We start from the raw sequence: 24,087 nt of genomic DNA, 5'->3' as shown, positions 1-24,087 counted from the left end.
GATGGTAGTGAAGGCTGCACAGCTGTGTGAATGCACTTAGAACCACTGAGCTGCACACTTAAAAATGGTTAAGATGGCAAATTTTATCCAAGGTGTATTTCAGCCCAATTTTTAAAATAACATACTGGACTTCTAATGAAGCTGGGATTCAACCCCACCTCTAACACGGCCACTTCTCCTTCTCAAGTCTCAGAGACTAAATCAGCTAGACTAAATTAGCCCGACTCCCCCAGGATTGAATTTCCTTCTGGAAAACGACCAGAACCAGGAGTGGCAGGCAGAGACAGGGCCTAAATGGTCCTCACTCCCCTCCACCCCGTACCTCACCAGCTGCTCCCTGACACCAGCCTCCCATCTCCTTCTGGCCCTGCTGCTCCCCCAGACCACTTGCCTGGGTCTGCTGCTCATTGCACAGCCTGCTCAGGAGCTAAGTGTCCTGGATGCAAAGGCTGCAGGGAGGAAGGCAGGAGGAAAACCGCCTTGCACAGCACCTGCTCAATTCCAGAGGCAGAGGCAAGGGCAGTAAGGGCGTCACACACACACACCCCTTTTACAGAGGAGAGCACAGAGGGGAGTCACATTCACTCCTTCATTCAGAGGACAGCTTTCTGACCACCTATTTGCACTATGTACCACCTTCTATGCAGTTTTGCATATAAATTGGTAGATAGAAGGGGCCTGTCATAGTTTTGCAGCTGGTGGCAATGCCAGAATGATTCAAACCAAACTCTATAAAAAGTTCTCATCATCAAAACAATATTGATCACTATGGAGGGGATGGATGTTAACTAGGCTTATTGTGGTGATCATTTCATAACAGTTACATGTATAGGATCACAATGTTGCACACCTGAAACTAACGTAATGCTATATGTCAAGTCTCAACTCAAAAAAAAAAAACAAAAAAACAGAACCCCTATTGTAACCACTAAGCCTCACTGGCAGCCCACAGGACACTGCACAACCCACAGGAGATGCCACTGTCCCCGAGGCAGGCACATGCCAGGCAGGGAGTGCCCAAAGAAGCCAGATTCCCCCCCCCCCCCCCCAAAGCACCATCACCACCCACCCTCTCCCAGTCCAGCCACCTCAGCCTGGAAAAATGTGCTCCTTACTTGAGGTCTTCTACGCAGTCTCTGGAGGGCAGTATTGTCAGCACCAGAGAGGACTTCTCGATGGCTGAACAGGAGGCCACCAGATTCAGCTGGGGAATGAACTTGACCTGTTCACACCAGCTGGAATGCAAGGCCTGGGGAGAGGTCAGCAGTGGTGGGAGACCCGACCCAAAGATAGTCTTCCAAGGCTCGTCCCCAGGACAGAGAGGGAACTAAAGAGGCCCAGAGGTCCCCGTGTTCAACATCCTTCCAGTAATCACAGCTCTGCAGAGTGACATGGCCCTGTAGTCCTCATCCAGGGGTCTGTAATCCCGCCCCCACGAAGGCAGGAGAAAGGATGGATTCGAGTCTGCCTAATCCACAGTCCCTGTTATCCACAGGAGCCCCACCCCGACGAGCCTGTGCTTCCTGGCCCCAGCGCTGCCGCCCACATGTACCAGACCATTTATGCTCGCAGGATGTGTGGTGCACAAGGCTAATATCTGCTGCAGCTGGCGTAAGCCAGGCTGCTGCCATAAGCCAGGCAGCCGCGCCTGATCACACTGGCTATGGCTCTCAAAGTAGCCACGAACTAGCCTGCTGTGGAGGCAGCAGTGGTGGAAGCACTGCCAGGGTGAAGCCCTGGGTCTCCTCAGTGCAGGGCACCTGGTCTTATCCAAAAGGTGGAACAGAAAGTGGGCATGACAGTGACAGAGGAGATTCCTGGCTTTGCTACCAAAAGTAACAACTAACACTTGATCAGCGGGCTTCTGCTGAGTCTCTGACCCCAAGCCCCAGAGAGGCGAGAACTCAGCTGTCACAAACATGAGGCAAGTCCCCACCCCCAGGCTCAAGACACCAACAGCTGGACCCACCAAGCTTCTCCCACCAGGCTGACTCAGCAACTGCAAAACTGACCTCATTACTTACAGAATTCAGCAAAGGCCAAAAAACTAAAATCAAATCAAACAAACCACAGCACCACCTGTGGGAAAACTAAAGTTAGTACAGCCCTCTAAGGTACTGCTACAGACATTAAAAAACAGTACTATCTAACTAGAAATCAACCTCAGAAAGTAAGCAGGAGAAACTGCTAATATGTGCAAATGAACAACATACTACTAAATGACTCTTGGCTAATGAGGAATCAAAGGAAAAATTTTAAAAACCTGGATCCAAACAAAAATGAAGCATGAGTTACCAGAAACTTTGAGATGCAGCAATGCAGGTCCACCTCAAAAAAACAAAGATCTAAAATAAATAATCTAATCTTACACCTTAGGGAAGTAGAGCAAGAACAAGCAAAACTAAAATCCAGTAGAAGGAAAGACATGACAAAAATTAGAGCAGAAGGGCCTCCCCGGTGGCGCAGCGGTTGAGCGCTGGGTTGCGAAGCTGCCCGCGGCCTCTGCGGCGCCGGTTCGATCCCCGGCTGCTCCCCGGCCACCGGAGGAGGGTCCCACATGGTGTGCAGACCTCTCCTGCCGCCCGCTGCTCCCCTCAGCAGTGTACTTCGGTCCTTCTGCCTGCTCTGCTCCCCGCTCTGGCTCTGGTGAATTCTCTCACCCTCCCGCGCTTCTGACTGTACCCAGTGCATGTATAAACAAAACAAACAAACAAACCAGCAAACAAATAAATAAAAAGCATGCCGCTATCAAAAAATAAATAAATAAATAAATAAATAAAATCTAAAAAAAAAAAAAAAAATTAGAGCAGAAATAAATGAAACAGAAATCAAGAAGACAGTACAAAGATCAATGAAATGGAAAACTGATTCTTTGAAAACAGAATAAACAAGCTTCTAGCTAGACTGGGGAGAAACTTCCATTAAATATGTAACAGGGTGGTCCCCAGGAAAAGGGGAGGTTCCAGGTTCTCTGCCCCACCCAGGAAGGGGTGGCGCTGACAGGGAAGAGAAAAAGCTGGAGAGGAGACTGGAGGAGGAAGGAAGAGAGGATGGAGAGCAAGGAGGAGACCTGGAGGAGGCCCAGGGAACAGAGAGACATGTGAAAAAACCACGTTGCTTCTTGGCCTTGGACTAGTTGAAAGAGACGTGGGTGAGAGACCCATGGGCAGGTTAACAATGGCGGAGTTTATCTTAATTTTGATTTTGCTCTTTTCCTTCCAGAATTGTCTGGCCATTTCTGTTCCTAGGTCCCCACCAGAAGGTGCCATAGACTTGTGGCAGGCTTTCAGGCCTCAGTGGCTCTGCATTGGGCCAACCCTGTTTGGCTGGGCATTTACCCACAAGAGCATGGGTAACTTCGGGTGCTTGATTTGTAAACTATACTCTTTCCTTTCTCTATGTTGAACCCTAATTGCATTAAAGTTCCTTTCCATTAAAGGTCTTAAGCACTAGAGTATGTTTTGTCTTAATGCAGCAGATGGCAGAACCTATTTAGAGTGGGCAGGTTTGGGGGTCTTGGGGTGCCCCTCATCCTGGCCTGTAACAAACAGAATCAGAAACAAAAGAGGAGAGATCCCAAGAAATATCTTTGAAATACAGAGGGTCGTAGGAGACCACTGTGACCATCTTTGCACCAATACATGGATAAACTAGAAGAAATGGACAAATTCTTAGAAATATACAAACTTCTGAGATTGAATCAGGAAGAAAGAGAAAACCTGAACAGACCAATTAGAAGCAAGGAAACTGGAACATTAATCACCCCATACTCCACCCTGGCATCTCTCCCAGCTGGCTGTTCGTGAATTCTTTTATAAGAAGACAGTGATCTAGTAAGTAAAATGTTTCTCCGAGTTCTGTGAGCTGCTTGAGCAGATTAATCAAACATGAGGAGGCGGGTCATGAGAACCTCTGATTTATAACCAGTTGTTCAGAAGCAGAGGTAACAACCCGGACTTGGGACTGGCATCTGAAGAGGGGCAGTCCTGTGGGGCTGAGCCCCTAACCTGTGGAATCTGACGCTATCTCTAGCTCTGGGTAGGGAGTGTCAGAACTGAGTTTGACTGTAGGACACCCAGCTGATGTCCGAGAATTGATAGGAAAAAACACCTAGTTGGTGTCAGATTCCTCTAAGCACTGCAGGGTGAAGGCAGAAAGGCAGGGCAGGCAGAAAGGCTATTCTAGAGTCATTGACTAGGAACCTGGAGGATGCACAGGGGGTGGAGCACAGCAGCCTGAAGGAAGAGTATGTGCCAAGGTCCTGAGGTAGGAAAGGGCTGGTGTGTTCAGAGAAGGTTGCCTGCCGCAGAGTAAACAAGGAGAAAGCAAGAGCGGGAACAAGTAAGGGGACAGGTCATCTCAGGTCCTGAGATGGGGAGAAATTTTGTTCAGACATGATAAGTTACAGGGGAGTTTTGAGCAAAGGAGGGAGATGATTGTATCTCTAGATCATAATTCCTCTAGCTGCTGGATAGAAAAAGCACTGCGAGGAGAAAGAAAGTAGGAAGACAGCCCAAAGCCACGGCAGTCATCCAGGGGACTGGTGGTACGTGCTAGGTGGGGGCTGAGGATACAGACAGAGAGAGACGCAAGCCGCGCTTGGGATCCAGATAAGGATTGTGCTGGCAGAAGGGAGCAGAACTGAGCTGCCTCAACTCAGTTCCCGCAGACCAAGCCCCGAGGTCTAAGGCTGTCTCCAGGGGCAAATCCACTCTGTGCTTTATTTTCGAGTGGTGACGTGTCAAGAGCGTGGCCATGCTAACAGGCTAAGGACAGATGGCTTACCTTCAGTCGGTAACTTCTAAACAAGGGGGACATCTCACTCAGGAGCTTCTGCACGGAAACTGTGAACCACTGACTGTGACCTGATTGGGGAGAAAACCAAGGCCTGGGTCCCCAGCTCTTCCCTTTTGCCAGACAGGTCAAACTTCAGAGGGCAACTTAAATTAGTTCTCAACGACTATGTAGCTGAGTGATGCCCATCTATCAGTACACGCTTGTCGAGCCTCGCTGCGTCCTGGTGAGTTCAGAGGGATGGACTCAACGCCCAGACCACAGGCCCGGCAGATGAGCACCACTGCCCAGGGAATCCCTGCCAGCCCTCGGCAAAGCTCAAACCAGAGTTTGGGGCCCCTCACTCTCCCCAGCAGCTGCAATCTAAATAAGTTGATGCTCCACGAGGAATTTCCACTGACCAGGGGTGGAGAATGAGCTGAGGCCCTCGGCGCTCTTCATTCTGAAAGTAACCATGGGGGACTTTGCCATGCTTCATTCACACCCATGCCCCCTCGTCCAGCAAACAGTTTCAAGAAGAGGCTGCAGGCTTGCATCAGAAACCAAGCAAGCCTGGAGCACCTGCACTAAGCACAGCGGACTGGGAGTGCCCCAGCACAGAAACCACCCTCCGGAGCAGCTGAGTTCCCCAGAGAAGCACAGTCAGGCACGAGCTGAGGGGCGGGGACACAGATAGCAGAACCTGCGGACCAGGGGCCAGGCATGGGCCAACCTCCAGAGCAGGGTTTAAGCAGGTAGGTCAGAAGGACTGAGAGTGGGGACTCAGGTCCGAGGAAACTCCCAGGTAAAAGAGAGAAAAGAGAGAGAGGGTCTGAGGGCTTATATCAACCCTTTTGCCGCTACAGAGTTACCAAGACCATCTTGCAGGGCAGGCGGATGCTTGAAAAGAAAGCCCCAAGGGGGATTGTTACTCAAGGTCACTAGATCCGGGCAGGCTGTGCACGGGGCAGTTTGCCCACCTTCTGTCCCACTAGGCCGGGCGAGCCAGGGCAGGGTGAGAGAGGAAGTTGCCAGGCACCTATAAGTGCCTCACAAAGTGGACCATGACAACAGCAGCTTGCTCCTGGCCGCGGGTGGGGGACCGTAGGAGGCAATTACCCAAAGCACTAGGCACAGAGAGCTCAACAGAAATCCCTGCATTTATTCACAGGCTGCGGAGTCGAGCTTTCCTCCAGACCCGCAGAGCCCACCTTCAGGCAACTTCCCTACCTCCTCCTCCCACCACCCAGGGGTGGCTCTCAGCCAAAGAGAACAAGCCCTCCTCATAAGCAGGTGCAAATTAGCACTCTCCCCCCAGGCTGAGAGGGGGCGAGTGATCACCCGTGGTCACACAGCTGGCATGGGTACATCTCCCAAGATGAGGAGGGTCCTGAAGCACCCCCCACAGCCCTCAGCTGCACAGCCTCCCCCCTGGGTTGACCTTCTCTCCCGCAGACCCCTGGAGCTGAGCATGCAGAGCTCGGCTGCCTGAGCTGAGGGAGCCAGGCTTCTCGAGGCTTCCAGGCAGGGAGGCGGGGAGCATGAAAGGTCTCTTGGGGCAGGGCAGTCTCCACCCCCTCCCCAGAGTCTTAGCTACCCCATTTGGAGGCCCTGGGGAAGAAGTGGGGGTTGAACAGCCCGTTGTTCACACTGTCAGAGATGAAGATGATGACGTTGCCTTTGGTGTCCCCGTAGCAGAACACACCTCTGCGATAGTCAGACCTGGGGAGATGGAGACACACACAGGGCTGTGGAGCCAGCTGGGCTCATCCGTCGCAGTCCTCCACCCTTCCTGGACTCTGCACCTTCCTCCACCCTGGGTGTGGGAACAGATGCCTCACAACTTTCTGCCCTTACCCTCAACATCTGCCAAGCATGGACCCCACCACCCAGATTCAGGCCACAGGTGAACCAGGTCCAAAAGAAACCAGTACTGTTTTTAACCCAAAATAAAAGAACCCCTGTTCCTCCAGCTGCTCTTTGTCAAGTGACCCCTACTAATGGACTGAGGCATTCCCAGTGGGCGCCCCAGTGAGACCAGCCTCTGCCAGGGTATCCTTGCTGACTTGCAAGGAGAGGACGTGGAAGGGGGCCCTGATGACTCCAAAGTCTGAATGATTGTGAAAGGTGGACCCGAGAGAAGCAGCCAGGAGGGAGACTCTTTACAGGGCTATTTCCAGAGAGGCTTTTGGGGGGTCCCAACCCCACCAAGTCATGTAGCTGCTACCAAGATGCCAGTCTCCCACAGGACTCACCAGTAGTCCATGACCAGCACACAGCTGTCCAGGTCCACGAAGGTGAAGACCCGGTCACATCTGTGCTTACTAATGTCAAAGAACTCTAGGGAAGAGACAGAAGAGATGTGTCCCAGGCCTCAGAATTAAACAGGATTCCCACAGCTTGTGCCTGAGCAGTGGGGCATGTGCCTTTGTTGGTGCCAAGCCAAAGCCAGCCTCTCCTCTGGCCCCTGCTCAGCCAGCCTGTTCAACAGCAGCAGCAGCTGCTCTGATGGAGGCAGGCATTTCCCCACCTGCCATTCCCAGTGCAAGCAGCCCCACTGGAACTCCTCTGACAACCAACCCCAGCATCCACTGTCTGCGGGCAGTCCCAGGCCACCCCAACAATGGGCAGAGGCTGTAGCAGCAGTGGCCACTACTCCAGAGCAAGCCGGCCCTGGGGCTCCTGAAATAGAAGCAATCCCCAAGTCTCACAGTCCCTGTTTTGGGGCTGCTGGGAGCAGCACTGGGCCCCACTAGGATAACTGGGTACTGTGACTCCCTGAAGCTTCAAGGAGAGAGGCCTGCAGCATGCCAGGCAAACATGAGCTTCCAATAGCAGCCTGCCCTTGGCCACTAGGACCCATGCCCCAGCACTGCTGCAGGACTCCCTGCATTGTTATACACAGCCCCATTGAGGGGTGCTCAGTGCAGTGTGTCTTTGGTCCCACAGAGGCCAGCTCTGGCCGTGGCTCCCCAGAGCCCATCAGCCCACAAGCCTGCCCTGCTCTAAGTGCCGGTTAGGTCTGGACGGGCACCAGAGTTTTCCCTTCTGTGTCTGGTACTGGGATTGTGAATGGACCAATCAGGTTTGAGCTCAATAGACCAATCAAGTTTGAGCTCCCCAGTTGTCATTCAAATCCGTGAGCTATTATGTGGATTGAAAATGGAATGAGCTGATTGGTGTTTAACTGGCACCAATCAAAGCTAGGATTGAAAAACAATCCAATCAGGCTTGTTGGGTGGGGACCCTGAAGAGGATATAAGCAGCTCCAGGACCTCGTTGATGGGATAGCACCATTTTGCACAAGTGGTTTTGTCTAAGACTACTGGACACTGTGAACAGTATCGGGGCTAGGCAGCTGGCCACTTGTAGCCTTAGAAACTCTTTCCTTTTTTCCAACCTCCTGTTTGCTCAATAAGCCCCATTGTTGTACCCTGAGCCTGAACAGTCTTGCAATTGTCAGGGCATGGGTGAGAACCCACAATGACCTGTGTGCCCCATCTTGGCGCTATTTTAAGTGGTCTCCAGTGACAATGAGCAGCTTCACTATCTATCACCAGGCAACACTCCCAGAGAGCTCTAATCTACACTCAGAGTTGGCACGGTGCCATATCTCCGCAAGTGCAAATGCCTAGCTTCCAATGGCTGAGCACAGGCCTGAGCTGCTGCCAGTGACTCACCTATCTTCTGGTCTGTAGATGCAACAGCAACCAGGTTCATGTTGTGGAGACACACCATGTCCATAACCCACATTGGCTGACTGTGAAACCGCTGGATCTGGTTAAGAGAAGGAACAGAGGAGACCTGGACTGGGTATCTGGCCCAGGAGAGCACATCGGGAGCGCAGGGCCCCCATTAGCCTTCTCCTGCCACCCAAGACCCTGGAGCCAAACATAGACCTGGTATGGATCCCAGCACCATCAAAGCCACTGATGATGGGGCCTTGTATAAACTCCCTAACTTCCTGAGTCCCAATCACTGCATATGTAAAATGGACTAAAGAACACCCAAACTGGGCCTCCCCTGGTGGCGCAGCGGTTGAGCACTGGGCTGCAAGGCTGCCCGCCAGACTCTGCAGTACTGGTCTGTTCCCCGGCTGCCGGTGAGGGTCCCACAAAAAAAAAAAAAAAAAAAAAAAACACCCATCCTCACAAATCCTTTCTAGAGCAGTTTAACAAGCTCATCAAAATCTTCAGTGGGCTAGTATTCAGGATCTATTTCCCAGTAGCATGGATAGATGTGTTCACATGTACTCATGGGAAGTGTAAGCAAGGCTGGGAGGTCTTCTATGAACCCACACCTCAGACACCGCCCAGACATTCGGGACAGGAGTGTGCATGCTGTAGAGTGTGCATGCCAAAGTCTTTCATTAAGTGAAAAGGCAAGATAGAAAGCAACATTGCAATATGCTACCCACTCTAGCTAGAGCCCCAAAACTGATCTAGCAGTTGCCTTCCGGGAGAAGAACTGGGGTTGGTGAGTGGAAGACTCCTTTCCCCTCTCTGTCCCTCTGCATGTCTGAATCTTCTTGTTTCATTGTGCTGTCTTGGACATGTAACATGATAGCCATTTTTCTATGTCTATTTTGTCTGATTCTTGTTTACCATCTGTGGGTGTCACCAGTCAAAGCCACTTATTAACAAGAATCTATCCTGCCAGGTTGTGAGGAACAAAAAGGAACTGTGAAAGCTAAAGCGTCTGGTGTGCTACCCAGGCATGGGTGCCCCCCACCCATGCTCTGATACCAGCCTACGCTACACTCGTAGACAGCACACTCAGGCAGATGGAATTTGAGCTGTTATTATTCCAGGCAGGGGACCCTACCTTGAGCAAAGGCCTATGAGCAAAAATGAGCTGCTATGGTCAAGGAAAAGGGAAGGCCAGCTTGACAGTCTGTGGGCTGGAGAAGATGGGGAATGGGTTGGGATGATCAGCTAAATAACTTATATTTTGCTCCAGAATAACACCACAGGCCCCGAACATAAGTCTGCAGACAGGAGTGCAATCTGCAGAAGGGTTCTCGTTTTCAGGGTCCATGGTCTAAGCAGCCTGCACTTGCAGCCCCAGCTCCTGGATTTTCAGACAGTTCTTCTAAGTGAATATTCAGAAGGGATGAGGAAGACAGGCACAGGAGGGAGGCTTTGCCATCAGCACTCAGGACACCAGGACTAGAGAGGCCTGTGCATGCGCAGGGCCCCCCCAGAAGGCTAGAGTAGTGAGGAAAATTGGCCAGGGCCCCCTCAGGCCTCTAAACCACACACAATGGAAGTGATGGTAACACTCATCACCCCCTTGTTAAGAAAAGAAACAGGGCCCTAAGGAATTCAGTGACTTGCCCAGGGTTGCAGCTGGGAATTGAAGCCCTGGCCCCACCCCAAGCCTTGGGGCTTTCCACCTGCATGACCAGGGGCTTGCAGTGGGTGTTTGCAGAGGGTGCTTGGCAGCTCACACTGGAGAACATCCACTTGTCCAAGCAGCCCCTGCAGGGAGAAAGCCAGGTCTGCTGGGCCTTCCAGGGGAGCTTCCTCTGTCTTCTTTGGCCCTCCCACACTTTGGCTCATGAGGGGTATTGAGGGGCCTGTGTAACAGACACAACCAGAAGTTCAGGCTATAATGAGCACTCCCACCCTCACCCCCACCATCACTAAATAAATGCACAGAGGAAATAGAGTGGAGTGTGCTGGAATCCCTGGCCTCAGGAACACAGGTATTATTTGTCCTCTGGCTTAGGCAACCACACACACCCAGGAGAGTCGTGGCCCACCACAGTCCTTAGTTCCCTCCCCAGGCAACTGGAGGTAGAGGAATGATCCAGAACTCTCCCACCCAAGGGATGACCCCTGAAGCTACTATGATGCCCTCTGCATTTACACAAGGCTCATCAAAGCCTGAATGCTCATCAAAGCCTGCCCGCTGCTGGCCTCATTCTCAATAAGCCTTTCTTCTCTGGAGAGTTGTGCCTCTCTCGTGTGCTAGAGGATTTGGGGTTGGCTGGCAACACCAAGTACAGAGGGTTTTCCTGTGTGTTTTCTCATTTATTGCCCTGGCTGGGAGCTGAGAGCACAAAGACAGTGATGTCAGCTTACATTGCTCAAGGACTTGCTGGGGGCTGCCTGCTCCAAGCACCAGCCATGCATTATGTCATTAAATCCTCCCACAGCCCAGCAAGGAGGTATTATTATTAGTCCCATTTGGACAGATGAGGAAACTGAGGCACAAAGAGCTAAACAATAACTTGGCTAAGGTCACAGAAGGTGATAGGTGGAATCCAGAACACATGCTCTCAACCGCTGTGATTTCCTACTTGGTTCAAGCAAAGGGTTGAGTTGGCACAACCTGGTGATGGAGTGGATGTGATAGGAAAGAAAAGAGGCTAATTTCTAGCACAGTAGCCATGGTTCCTGAGATGGAGCACAGGAAAAGAAATCCTGGTGGGCAGAGAGGGCTACAGGGACAAACTGAGTTTGAGGAAGCCTACTTAGAGAATAAAAATGTGAGACTCAAGGTCCACAGCAGAGCCAGGAGCTGTGACTGTACATGCAGGCTGCTTAGACGACAAGCCCAAGAACGAGCCCTCAGGATCGGGGTCACCTTCACTACCAGGATGCTCTACATGTGGATCCCTCACCTTAAAAGAGTTGATCAGTAAGAAGGACTCAGACCAGATCTGCAGTGTCCCGTCCTTGGTGACAGTCACGAAATACCCAGTCTTCTTATATCGCTGAGTTAAGAACTGCACTTTCACCACCTCACAGCTGTGGTTCCTATGGGAGGCAAAGAGAGAGAGAAGTGGGGGAGCGGGGAACACAGAACAAAGTGCACAGAAGAGGAAAGGCAAAAGCAAGCAAGAGCTTCACACATACACACACACCCCACTGAGAAATTGGCACAGGCCCTGTGATGTGGGGGACTCTGCCTTCCTCCTTCTCCATGGGAATTGCTACCATCATCACTGGTGGCCAAGGGAATATAAGACCCAAGTCCGATGCTACGAGAGGGGGGTGCCAGAAGCTGTGAGCTTATCCCATGAAAAAAGTCAGTCACTTCCTCATGATGGGATGGGTCAGTGGAAATTCAGAGGTTTTTGCAAACCTTCTTTTATAGGAATAATGGCCCACAGAAGGGAAGTGGAGTGGGGCCTGCCTGTGATGGGAAACCAAAATAAGTTTCCAACAACTGCTGTAGCACTCTGGGGTGAGCAGGAACCAGGGCCCAAAAGTCAGATAATAGTGAGTAAGCGAACAGTGAGAAACCAAAGCACAGACACGCAACTCTTCAACTCCATGGACAGGTTCTGAGCACAGAAAGCAGTTCCTGGGGCAGGCCTGGCCTCACTGCTCAGCCTTCCCGGCAAGTCGCAATGCAACCTCCTACCTTCCTGCACCAAAGTTGGCCAAGTCGGCCATCTTGGGCACCACATTTTGACACCCATACACAACACAGCCCACACTCTCATGCTTGATGTGCATGTGCTTTAACCCTTGCAGGGCAGGTAAAGTTACCTCACCCAAGCACTCCAATCCCTTCTCCAGAAGAAACTTTCCCAATGTTGGTGTGGATACGACCTTACCCAGAGCTCAAGGGTCACTGTGAAATTCTACTGTTACAGTCTTCACAGAGGAGAATGGGAGTGGTGTGTGGTACTCTCCCTGCCTTCAGCCTACTGCTCTGTGAAGAGTCTCAGTCATTCCCTGAGCATTATCACCTCCAATTCCACCTCAGGGCCAAGAGACAGGGATAGAGGCCAAGACTCCACAGTTGAGGGCAATGACAAGCGGACAGGCCCCAAGGGAAATATCACCTCTGCGAGTCTTGGTTTCTTCTACATGATGATGGCCCTGCCACCTCCTCAGATGGAGTCGGGATCAAGGAAATGCTGCATTTGGGGAGCTCAGCCCAGGCTCAAGAAAGGTGACTCAATTTTTAAAAGGTACTCTTTCATGAGGATAATTAAATATTATTTGGCTGTTTTCTCTGCCAGATTAGAAATGCTCTGTGGGTGGTGGACTGAGCAAATAAGGAGAAAATAGGGGCAAGTTTCTTGGCATTCTTGGTTCAGACCCTTTAAGCAACCTTGGGAATCTAAATGTCTCAAGAAAAATGGAAAAGCCAGGGAAGGCTTGGCTATAACAAGCCAAGTTTTCATGTCAAAACGTATAAAATCATCATTCATATTTATTGGCTAGTCCTCAATTTATTCTTGACCCAAAAAATTGTTAAGTGCCCTTTTTGTGGTTTTCATTAAGCCACCCACTCTATTATAAACTTGCGGTCTGCTCTAGGTGTGGCCCCCTGAGGGCAGACCCACCCACAACCCCTCCCAACCAGGCTGGAAACAAAGGTAGGCAGTCACCTTGTATCACAGAACCTGGCTCCCCAGCCCCAGCCGCCTGCCCGCCTGCCCCGGGCAGCCAGCTGGTGCCCAAACCCAGGCTCGGGAAAAGGAGCCGGGAGGCTAGGGTTAGCCAGCTCAAGAGGCCTGAGGCGATCCCTGGAGAATTCCCCATTTTCAGGGAGTTTAGAGGGGTGGGTGCAGTCAGGATCATGGCCTAGAGACAGGTCAAGGTGAAGGTCCAGGGGACCAGTCTGGGAGGAGCCACATGGAGGAGAGAGCAGGCAGGGTCAGCCAAAGGTCAAGGCAGGGACAGGCCGCATGCTCTGGAGTGGTGGACTGCCCCTTTTGGGCCTGGCGTGCATGCGGGAGAAGAGCTGTTTCCTGCAATGGCTTGTATGCTCTGTCACCTGTCCCTTCTATGTGAGCCATCTGTGCCCTGTGGACAAGCTCCCAGACGCACTCAGCAGCAGCTGTGAGAGGAAGCAGCAGGAGCTGTGCGCCATGCTTGGGGATAGGGACTGTCAAACAGAATAAGCCACCACTTTCATGTGACCTCTCAGAGCCTGTTTCCTTGTCTGTATATGGGCTCCCGCCATGCTTACCCCCACATCCAAGGTTTTGAGGCTGAAACGAGCTATAAACTATCAAGCACCAGGCCTGGTGCCAGACCTTTCATGACCCCCAACAAAAGTGGCTCTGGGGTAGAGGAAGGGGCGCTCACTGCAGATGGCCCTCGTCTTGCTTAAGCACACTCCTTCAGTTCAGGGAGAGGGTCCTTACAGGTGGATGATCCTCATGGGGAGCTGAAAGCGCAGGCGATACTGGCTCTGTGCCATCTTCTCTTTTCCTTGGAACTCCCGCATCATGTAATCCACGTACTTCTCCTGCCTCGGGAAGGAAGGACGGAGGGCGTCGGCCAAACGGTCTGAGCTTTGGGTTTGGGGAAGCCAGGCCTGGCTTCCGGTGGCCCCCCATCTCTTCCCAGCTCCTTCCAAGGGGCTCAGAAGCCACAGAACTATTCTTAAACCTGGAATATCTGAAGGGCTCTTGCCCGCAGCACATAGCAGCGCCTCCCTCCTTACTGGGTGTCTGTAACGCTAAATATATCTTCACCTCACTTCCACTCTCCGCATCTCATTTAAATTCCTTTACTCACCGCCACTCTCTGGAGAATAAGACTGAGCGCATGGCAGTACATTGGAGCCACCCCGGCTGCTATATCAAGCTCACGGCTGGAGAAGACCCCGAAGCCAGGCCGCTAGGACAACTCTAGACAGTACTGACCAGCCTCACGAAAATACGGCTGAGGCTGAACAGGCCGCCATATGAAGCTACACCAAGAGACAAGGAGCTAGTAAGTCTGCCGTTGCTCAGGAGCAGAGGATAATGCAAACCTGTTCATTGCAGAATAACAGAATAATAAAGAAATGGAAACCAAAAGAAGGTCCAATAACAGAACGTATGTCCAGCCTGAGGGCGGGTGTGGTGCCGCAGTTAACCCTTGGGCTCTTGAGGCAAACTCTAGACCTGAAGACCCGCTCAAGCACTCACTAGCTCTGGAACCCTGGACAAGTTTCCTGGCTTCTCTAACCCTCCGTTTCCCATCTGCCAAAAGGAGGTAAATAACACCACCCACCCCGGACGATCTCCGTGAGGTTAAAGTAATACACAAAGGGCTTAGCACTGTGCCTGTTACCGTCATCACGGCTACATCAGTATGCAGACTCTATCTGTACTTTTGCATTCTTCTGTATTTTGCATTCTTAAATGCTACATATGCTCATCATAGAAAACTTATACTCCAGGGGAAAAAAAAACAAGAGTTGTGATTAGTATGCTCTAGAACCCGGACATTTTCGCATGTAACAGTCCCAGGTTTACCTGTTCCTGAGTGACTGCACAGGGCCAGGAGGTGGTTGTGGCCCTGGCTGGACTGCCCTAAGCCCAGCGGGAGGTGTTGGGCAGGACAGGAGAGGACTATAGAGGAGTGGGGGGGACCATGAAGAGGGGGAAGGACAGGGTAGGGGGGAGAACCACGCAGGGGTCACTCACATGTCAGATACTCTCCTGTACCACAGAAAGGGAAGGAGCCACAATGATCCCAGTTCACAGGTGTCTCAGGAGGGTCCCCTCAAAGACATTGAGGGTTCCCTTGACCCAGCAGGCACCCCAGGTTCCCCAGGAGGCTTTTGGATGTGTCTGCCTCCCCATGGTCAGTCGTCTAAAAGCTCTTCTGGTGCGCCACCCTCCTCCTGCCTCCAGCTTCCCCAGGCTTTAGGGAGTGCTCCTCACCCACGTCACAGAGCCCTTGCAGTCCGCGTCGATCTTCAGAAACAGCGCCTCCAGCAGCTCATCTGACAGGTTGCTCAGAATCTTCCTCATACCATTAATGAAAGTTTTCATGTCCATGGCTTCAAAAGAGAGAACACTGTCTAGTGCATCACTGGCCACAGTGTTCGTGGTGTCTGGGGGTTGAGGGGGGACACACAGAGCATCACGGTTGCGGGGTGGTCTCTGACATCTCACTAACGTTAGCTCGCTAACGCCGGCTGAATGCCTTCCACCCGCGGCGGGGCGGGGCGGGCGTTACTGTAAAGGGGAGCTCTTTTCTGAACAAGATGGACCAGGCATTGACAAAACTGGTGATAACTCTCCCCAAAAATGGAAAAGAGGAGGAAGCAGACTGTATTTTAAAAAAGAAAAGGTGGGCCTCCCCTGGTGGCGCAGCGGTTGAGCGCTGGGCTGCGAGGCTACCCGCAGCCTCTGCAGCGCTGGTTCGTTCCCCCGGCCACCAGCGAGGGTCCCACAAAAAAAAAAAAAAAAGAGGAACTTCCAGGAACACAGGAGAGGGCAGCAAACTCTGGGATAAAAGTAATATGTTGAGTTGGAGGGCCCAGGGGCTCCCCTTGGAAATAGCGTGAGGAACCCTGGAGAGATTCTCTCCTGAGATGTAGAGCTGGCTGACTCAGTGAGGTCACTCGGGGGTGTCAGGCCATGCAATCACCCAGGGGAGCCAAAAAAGGTGGAGCAGACAGTGGGGTGGGACCAGCAGCCCCAGAGGAGCGGGCCTGGGGACTTGATCTACAGCAGCTCCCTTCAAGATGGGTCTACTCAGTAAAGGCTGCAGAGAGGTCTTCTGACCTCCAGCTCTGTCCATGCTCATGGACGGTCATCCCGGGTCCCTCTCACACACAGAGGGACCATTAAGTATCGCTCCAGGGCCTCCCTGGTGGTGCAAGGGGTTAAGAGCAACCCACATGGTGCAGCAGACCTCTCCTGTTTCGCCCACTGCTCGCCTCAGCAGTGCATTTCAGTCAATCTACCTGTTCTGTTCCCCACTCTGTCTCTGGTGAATTCTCTCGCCCCCCCCCACCCCGCACCTCTGGCCTGTACCCCAGTTCTTCTATGCATAAATAAATAAAGTCTTTAAAAAAAAAAAAAAGTATCGCTCCCAAGGCATACCCCCTTTGGTTATGCTTTGGAAAAGCAAGATGGAGGCTTTTTTTTTCTTCCTATGTTTATTGAGGTAAAATTGGTTTACATCGTTGTACATTTGGGAGTTACAGTTAAAAACCCCCACAAGTGCATATCTTCACGTGTCCACCACCAGTGCCCCAATAATCTGCTGCTCCCACCCTGCTACCCTCCCCTTCCGGTTGCTTCAGTTTTGCTGTCAGATGTTAAGAGTTCATTATTGATTTGGTTCTGACTGGCCCTTAGCATGTTTCTCTATATTCCAAGATGGCTCCTTCTTTAGCAAGGTGTGCTTTGGTCAGGCTTTCATCTGTTGCTTAATGTAGCAACAAACAGTAATCACTGCTGCTGTGGTGCTGGGTGTTTCAGGAGGAACAGGGCATAGGTGAAGAGCTGACCTCTGTAGCCAGACTGTGGGGTTTGCCTTGGGCACCACCGTGCCCAGCCCGTGGTGACCCCCGTGAGGTAGTCAGTATAAAGAGACACACACGGCTCCGTCCCCGCCACAGCCTCGTGCCTTCAGAAACACTCTGGGGACGGGTGTCCTGGGGGGCCAGGCCCGCCCTGGCTCAGTGATCACAGGCTAGAGTGGAAATGGGCAGTATCAGGGAGGACAGAGGAGCCGGTCCTCCTCGAAGCCCAGGCAGCCTCCTGTGGAAGGAACCAGATGGTGCAAAGGGCCTGAGGTGGTGGTGTGTTTGGTGGTGTGAGAAACTGTGGGGACGCTGTGACTGGAGCAAGATGAGGGGGCAGGGTGGGGGGGGAGGCTGAGCGAAGCCAGCGGTGCACAGCCATCAGGCCACCGCGAGAAGTCCAAATATTTGCAGAGGGTTTTGGAAGCACTTTAAAAAGACTATGCTTATTTTTAAAAATCCCAGTTTGAAGACCAATCTTCTTATACCACAAAAGCCAATTCTGGGAGAATATTTTCTCTCTGCCCGCTCCACCTTGCCCCTCCCGTATTTCCCTACACCCAAAGTTCATATTTTAATTTCCTTTAAAAGATGCACTTGCCTGCTCCCTTGATAATTTTGAATTCATGTATGTCTTTGTTGTCATTATTTACTTTTGCGTTTTCCTTCTTCACCTGTGTTCACCGTCTCCACTCAGGGTGTGACCTCCACCAGACACCCATGGCTTCAGAGGTCAGCTCTTCACCTGAGAGCAGGGCTCAAGGCCACCCCCAATCTCACAAAAATCCTATTGTCCTAGAATACGAGCACTTTCATTCTCCCCGTTTTGGACAAGAGGACACAGAGGTCTGGAGAGGACACAGCTGAGACTTGAAACAGGAAGCCAGCCCACCTCTCCATTACAACCTCTGCTGCCCTATTTTGGGTAGCCTGTGAGGGTCACCTCCCTGTCGCTCCACTGCTGGAGTTCACAGAGGGTGCCAAGGGCACTAACCGCCTCTCCCTCCACCCGGCAACACCTTTGAGCCTCCTGCACCTCTCCCGCACTGTTCCCTGACTGGAACGGCTCTCCTCCCCCAACTCTTGGCAAGTAGAGGTTATTTCCTTGATTGTAAGGGGGGACTGGGGGAGGAAGAAGAGGGGAGAAGCTTCCACCCCACAGTCTGCAGCTCTCTGTGCTGTCTGAATTTTCTAGCCACACACACTTCTGTTTTCAAGTGACATCCTGCACCCCCCCCCACCCTTTTTCTTTGTCTGTAATGCCAAGAAGTGGGGTTATGGGGGTTAACTACATTACCTCCATTCTTATATAGTTATATTTTAATATATGTTATATCAAAAATATTTAGGAAAAAAGATGTTTCCTAGCCTCCCCTCTGCCCTCCAGGGTGAAATAAGCACAGGCATGGCTGCCCCTCTGGGGACAGGGTGACAGAGGGAGGGCACTGCAAGGAGGCTCTCCGGGGAAATTGGGAGCTACCACCAGCGGGCTTCCTTCATTTACTTTGGTGTCTGAGGTATTGCAGGTGTGGGGGGCTGGGGTGCCTAGGAAAGCATATAGGCCTCATGTCAGAGAGCTGCTCTGTTGGGGCCTGTTGTGAAGTCTGTGTGAGCAAAGCCCCAGGCTTCTGAATAAGACCCAGCAAGGGCTTTGTAACCCAAAGCTCTGTCCCACACTGGTGCTCACAGTGCTGGGTAAAATGTCTCTGATGAAAGGGGGGAGTCCACTGGGCACGTAAGCCACCAGAGTCTACTCAGGAAGGCCAAGGCAGAAGCTAAGTGCCACGCTGGTTAGAGGGCCCCCATCAGTAGCTCTCCCCTGACTCTGAGATTTCACCCTCATAAGTAAATTCTGATTACTAGAAAGTATTGGGTGTAAAGGTGAACTTTTGGTGAACTATACACTGACTCTTAAAATAACCATGTTGCCATTTATTTACCTGAAGCAATGTACTAATTATCACCTTCCCGGTCCAAGGAATTAATATTTCTTAACAGGCATGTGATTCGCTGTGGAGATGTGACCTCCACTGAGCCAGCCTCTTTCCCAACTAGTTAATAATATAAAGCTAAGACAAGGACAAAACAATCCATACATGTGATTCCATGGGCCTCATTAACTATTACAGTCTCCCTCAGTGTCACGCTGACATTCCTCATCCGCTGGTCCTGGTCTCCACATACCATTCTCTGAGCTCTCAGGCTCATTTTGGTTAAGAACACAAAATTCTAAAGGATTCAGGGGCCGAGTGAATAGGGTAAAACCCTCAAGGTCTCTAAATCTCATGTGAGAGATGTCTGTCTTTTTTCTAACATGTACGTCCCCTGCACTAGTTTACTTTATGCACCTTTAGCTAAAAGTACATGCTCATCATGTGGGCATTTTGTCACAAAAACCACACTTCATGCTTCTGGTTTAATTTCTTGATACCTAAATGTCAAGGCATTCTGTTCTACATCCGTAATGCATTTCCTTATTTCTTCCTTTCTGTTGGTCATCATGTGTCAAAAGTGAGCACACTCAGATCCAACAGAAAAAGCCTCAGAACCACATCCTGGGAAGCGCATCCTGTGCCCGCTCCATCACAATTTCGAGATTGTCCTTCTCCCCCAGTGCTTACTCCAGCACCTGTGTTCTGGTCCAATGGACCCGGCTGTGCAACTTCCAAACTTCCACTGTTCGGAATCTAACTGCATCTTCAGAAACAGAAGTCTCAGCAAACAAACTTCTTTTTGGATCGGCAAGCCAATGTGAAATTCAGTAAACTCTAATATTTTTAATTCCACATTTATAATCATTTTCAGACAAGCAAAACATGGATTACTGGGAAAATAAAAATCAGTTCTCAGCCCTGACCCATACTAAGAGCAATTTTCCCAGCATGTAAATCTTCACTGGAACAGTGAAGGCCAAAAAATGTCTACTCTTCACTACTACAGCGTCCATTTTCTTCCCCTGCTTCCTACCCTCCATCTCTCCATCCTCTTCTTAGGCCCAGGTCTTCTTCCCTCTTCCTTTCTCTGAGAGCCTGTCCTTGCACTCGCACTGCTGGGAAGGGCTCTATCCCCAGACTAAGCAAAGTGAACATGACTTCACGCTACTAGTCTGGGTGCTAAATGGGACCCGAACCCTCCTTCAATTTTGCACCTGACCTGCTTCTTTCACCCCAAACCGAGTGGCTTCTGCTGCCCAGGAAACCTCTTGGTCAGACATGACCTTGGCCCCAGCAGCTCCACCTCTTGCCTCCTCCCAGCAGCTGCCAGCTCACGCAGCCCAGAGACTTCCGTAAGAGACAAACAATCCCATTTTCTTCATCCTACATCAACTAACAGTGAACTTCCCTCCATTTAAAACCATGGCCAGTGGGCCTCCCTGGTGGCGCTGTGGGTTGAGCGCAGCACTGTGAAGCTGGCCGCAGCCTCTGAAGCGCAGGTTCCATTCCCCGCTGGCCAGGGAGATTCCCACATGGCACAGCAGACCTCTCCTGTCGCGCCCGCTGCTCCCCTCAGCAGTGTATTTCGGTCATCTGCCTGTTCTGCTCCCCGATCTGTCTCTGGTGAATCCTCTCACTCTCCCACGCCTCTGGCCTGTATCCCAGCTCTTGTATAAAAATAAATAAATCTTAAAAAATAATAATAATAAAATAAAACCATGGCCAGTTTTTTTGGTTGGGTCTTTTTTTCGTTTTTTGGAGGAAGCTCTTTTTTTCATTGCTATGAAGAGATTTCCAAGATATATTAGGTAAAAAGCAAGAGCGGAAATTTGCTACAATTTTTTTTAAAAGCTGGGAGAAGACAATCGTGGGAATCTTTTCACAGTGTTTACAGATATCAAATCATCACACTGTACCCTTTGAAGACACAACAATTTTATTTGCTAATTATACCTCAATAATGCTGGGGGCAGGGGAAGCAAGGAGTGCACTGTTGACAGCACGCTGCCGCTGCGTGTAAGAAATGCACCTGTGTGTGTAAAGGTCACAGGAAGCTGCAAGCAGCCAGCCAGCCGGAAGGGATGGAACTGGGCCACACAGGCCTGGGCCAAGGGAGCCCAATCATGGGAAAAGCACTTATAGAGTTTTGAATGGTGTGAACATATTACCTATTCAAAACAAGCACAAACATGGTAAAGATCATGGCCAAAGTTGGCACTGTCAGGGTCCTCTTGGAGGACAGCAGAGGGCCACTCCTGGCTGCCCAAGTGCACTTAGGAACCACTGCATCTGCAGGTCAGACACGAATCGTCTCCCCTCGGCCTCCCTTCACTCATTGGTGAAATGGAGGCCTCTTCCGCTTCTCTGGCCACACCTCAGAGTGGCTGTAAAACTCAGAAAATATTGATGGGGTGAATTTTTTTTTTTAATTTTTTTTTAAATTTTATTTTTTTTATAGAGACATGTTTTATTTATTTATTTGTTTGTTTGATGGTTTGTTTATACATGCACTGGGTACAGTCAGAAGTGCAGGAGGGTGAGAGAATTCACCAGAGCCAGAGCAGGGAGCAGAGCAGGCAGAAGGACCGAAGTACACTGCTGAGGGGAGCAGCGGGCGGCAGGAGAGGTCTGCTTGCCATGTGGGACCCTCCTCCGGTGGCCGGGGAGCAGCCGGGGATCGAACTGGCGCTGCAGAGGCCGCGGGCAGCTTCGCAACCCAGCGCTCAACCGCTGCGCCACCGGGAAGGCCCTGATGGGGTGAATTTTACAGCCCCAGCACTGGCGCTCACAGCCTAGTGGCTAGAAATCAACATGCCTTTAAGTATTCCAATTATTCAAATATTCCTATTTGTTATTATTCGATGTATCATGCCGAGGGGAGAAATTAAGTTCTAAAGGGAGAAAAAACTTGTTGCCCAAAGATGATGTTCATAACATTATTTAAACGCACTAAAACCTAGATGTCAAAAATAGGAGCACCTAAATAGTAAGGACGGTTCGGTAGCCACGTAGCCACATGGACAAGCCCATAAGGTATTTATTTACGCTAGGAAAACAAGAAGGGCCTGAAATCACATAGGCGGTACAAGCACAGACAGGGAAAGTCATGGCCACATGTGGCAGAGACTGGAGGCCACCCCATGATGTCCACTTCCTGGCATTCTTGTCCTCCTCGGATCCCCTCCCCTCGAGTGTGGTGGGAATGTGGCTGGCTTCTAACTGATTGAATATGGCCGAGGTGACGATGTGCCCGTGACTGCCTGGTGATGAGATTGCTGCATCTCCGTCCCTGGGAACCAGCCAACAGAAAGGAAAGGAAACCCTTGGTCCTGCAGCTCCAAGACCCGATTGGAAGAGGATCTTGCTGGTCAAGCCTCTGCAGACACCTTAGTTGCAGACTCATGAGCCCCCAGCAGGGGTGCAAGCAAAGCCTGGGCTCCAGACCCACGAACACCGTGAGATAATAAGCACGTGGTGGTCAAAGCCACTAAGTTTATGGGACTACTGTTCCACCTAATAGATGATAAATCGACATAGGAAATTGTTTGACCAAATCCTTTAAGAATTTTGATTACATGAAGTTGTATTTAAGTGAATAAACTAAGGATATTGTTTATAAGTAAATATACAGGGCCTCCCTGGTAGCGCAAGGGGTTAAGCACCGCACTATGAAGCAATCCTCAGTGTCTGCAGCACGAGTTCGATCTCGGCCGGCCAGGGAGCAACCCACATGGCACAGCAGACCTCTCCTGTCTCGCCCCTGCTCCCCTCAGTAGTGTATTTCAGTCAGTCTGTCTATTCTGCTCCCCACTCTGTCTCTGGTGAATCCTCTCACCCTCCCGCATATCTGGCCTATACCCCGGCTCTTGTATGTATAAATAAATCTTTAAAAAAAAAAAGTATGCAAATAAAGTTCTTATTTATGTAATTAAAAAAAAAATTGTTTGGCTAAAGAGATACCGAAGTACTGACAGTGACTATTTGGTGTCTGAGTTGGGTTTTTTCCCTCTAGATACTAAATAGCCTCCAATATGCCCACCATGCTTACAGTGATAAAGGACTTTTAAAGGTGACACCAGATGCAAAAATGTTTGGCAAATCTGAACCCTCCACACGCCCCAGGCACTGACTCTCACCCCTTGCAGAAGCCGCAGAGCCTGAGACCTCAATGCATCTTTACCTCCAGTTGAATCAGCATCGGTCACAAAGATTTTCTCCACCTCATTCAGGTCTAGCTCAGTAAACAGCTGAGGTTCTTGGAGTTTGCGTGTCTGGCTCTGAGTTAAGGTGGTCTTGGATGGCATCGGGGAGATAACACCCTCCGTGTTCTTTAATCTGCCGGGGATGGGTAGCTGGAACAAATATGATGACAAGAACCAGGGACTGAGAGGGTTAATTTCCTGACCTGAACATTTTTATGTACATCTTATTTAAAGAAAGCCCCCCCAGGAGGACAGGGTGCATATTGTTATGGTGTATTACAAAGCAAAACACACAAATAAGTCTTAATCACTTGCAGACCTAGGAAGACCAAGAAAGATCTAGATTGCTTCTCCTGACTTTGAGTAACTATTATTCTACTTTTCGAGCTGTCACAACTGAGGCTCAAGTGAGGTAAACAGACATAGTCAAGATCCCACTTTACACATAACAGGACACGATATTGTTTCAAATCTTTAGTGGTCTGAATTGAGGACCACAAGCAATCCAGTTCCAGCTACCCCAGTCCATCAGATCTGGCCCCAAGCAGCTCAGACATCCCACTTGGGTGGGACCAGCGCACCTGCACACATCACAGTCATGCAGACCCCCTGTCAGGGTCTCTCAGCTCCCTCCTACTCACTCTCCTGGATTCTCCAAGTAGCCGCCCCACCTTTCCAGCCCTCTTCCAGGCTGCCTCTGCAAAGCTCCTACATGTGACTCATTTTGACACTTAAACAAGGTTTCAGATCACCAAAGGCTCAGATCATCAGGCTAACATCCCAAAAAAGACTCAGGTGCGGCTGTGGGATAACCATTAAGCGTTAACATGCTGAGAGCTTTGGGCCTTGAAAATTAAAAAAAAAAAAAAAAAAAAAAAAATCTGGTTCAAAAATCCAAAAGACAAGGTGGAAAAAAGTTTAAGTTTTTACAAGAAAAAAAGAATCTTGAAATTGCT

The 24,087-nt window shown here is 50.6% G+C and overlaps 1 protein-coding gene across 1 annotated transcript in view; it reads right to left on the bottom strand.

Annotated features, from left to right (window-relative positions):
• EFCAB8 (EF-hand calcium binding domain 8) overlaps positions 1–23,233 on the bottom strand; it is a gene marked incomplete at both ends in the record, with an annotated part of 44,521 nt that extends 21,288 nt beyond the window's left edge. Inside the window, 9 exons of the mRNA XM_084246657.1 lie at positions 1,116–1,249; positions 4,786–4,865; positions 6,371–6,495; positions 7,029–7,113; positions 8,454–8,559; positions 11,402–11,537; positions 13,889–13,992; positions 15,401–15,573; positions 23,110–23,233. Coding sequence (XP_084102783.1) covers positions 1,116–1,249; positions 4,786–4,865; positions 6,371–6,495; positions 7,029–7,113; positions 8,454–8,559; positions 11,402–11,537; positions 13,889–13,992; positions 15,401–15,573; positions 23,110–23,233 — 1,067 coding nt within the window. The remainder of the gene's footprint in view (positions 1–1,115; positions 1,250–4,785; positions 4,866–6,370; positions 6,496–7,028; positions 7,114–8,453; positions 8,560–11,401; positions 11,538–13,888; positions 13,993–15,400; positions 15,574–23,109) is intronic.
• Between the last annotated feature and the right edge of the window lie 854 nt (positions 23,234–24,087).

The sequence above is a fragment of the Talpa europaea genome (assembly GCF_964194135.1).
Source record: "Talpa europaea genome assembly, chromosome: 11".
Classification (NCBI taxonomy): Eukaryota; Metazoa; Chordata; class Mammalia; order Eulipotyphla; family Talpidae; genus Talpa; species Talpa europaea.
Note: the sequence above shows the minus strand (reverse complement) of the source record. Positions and strands in the feature narration are given on the sequence as shown.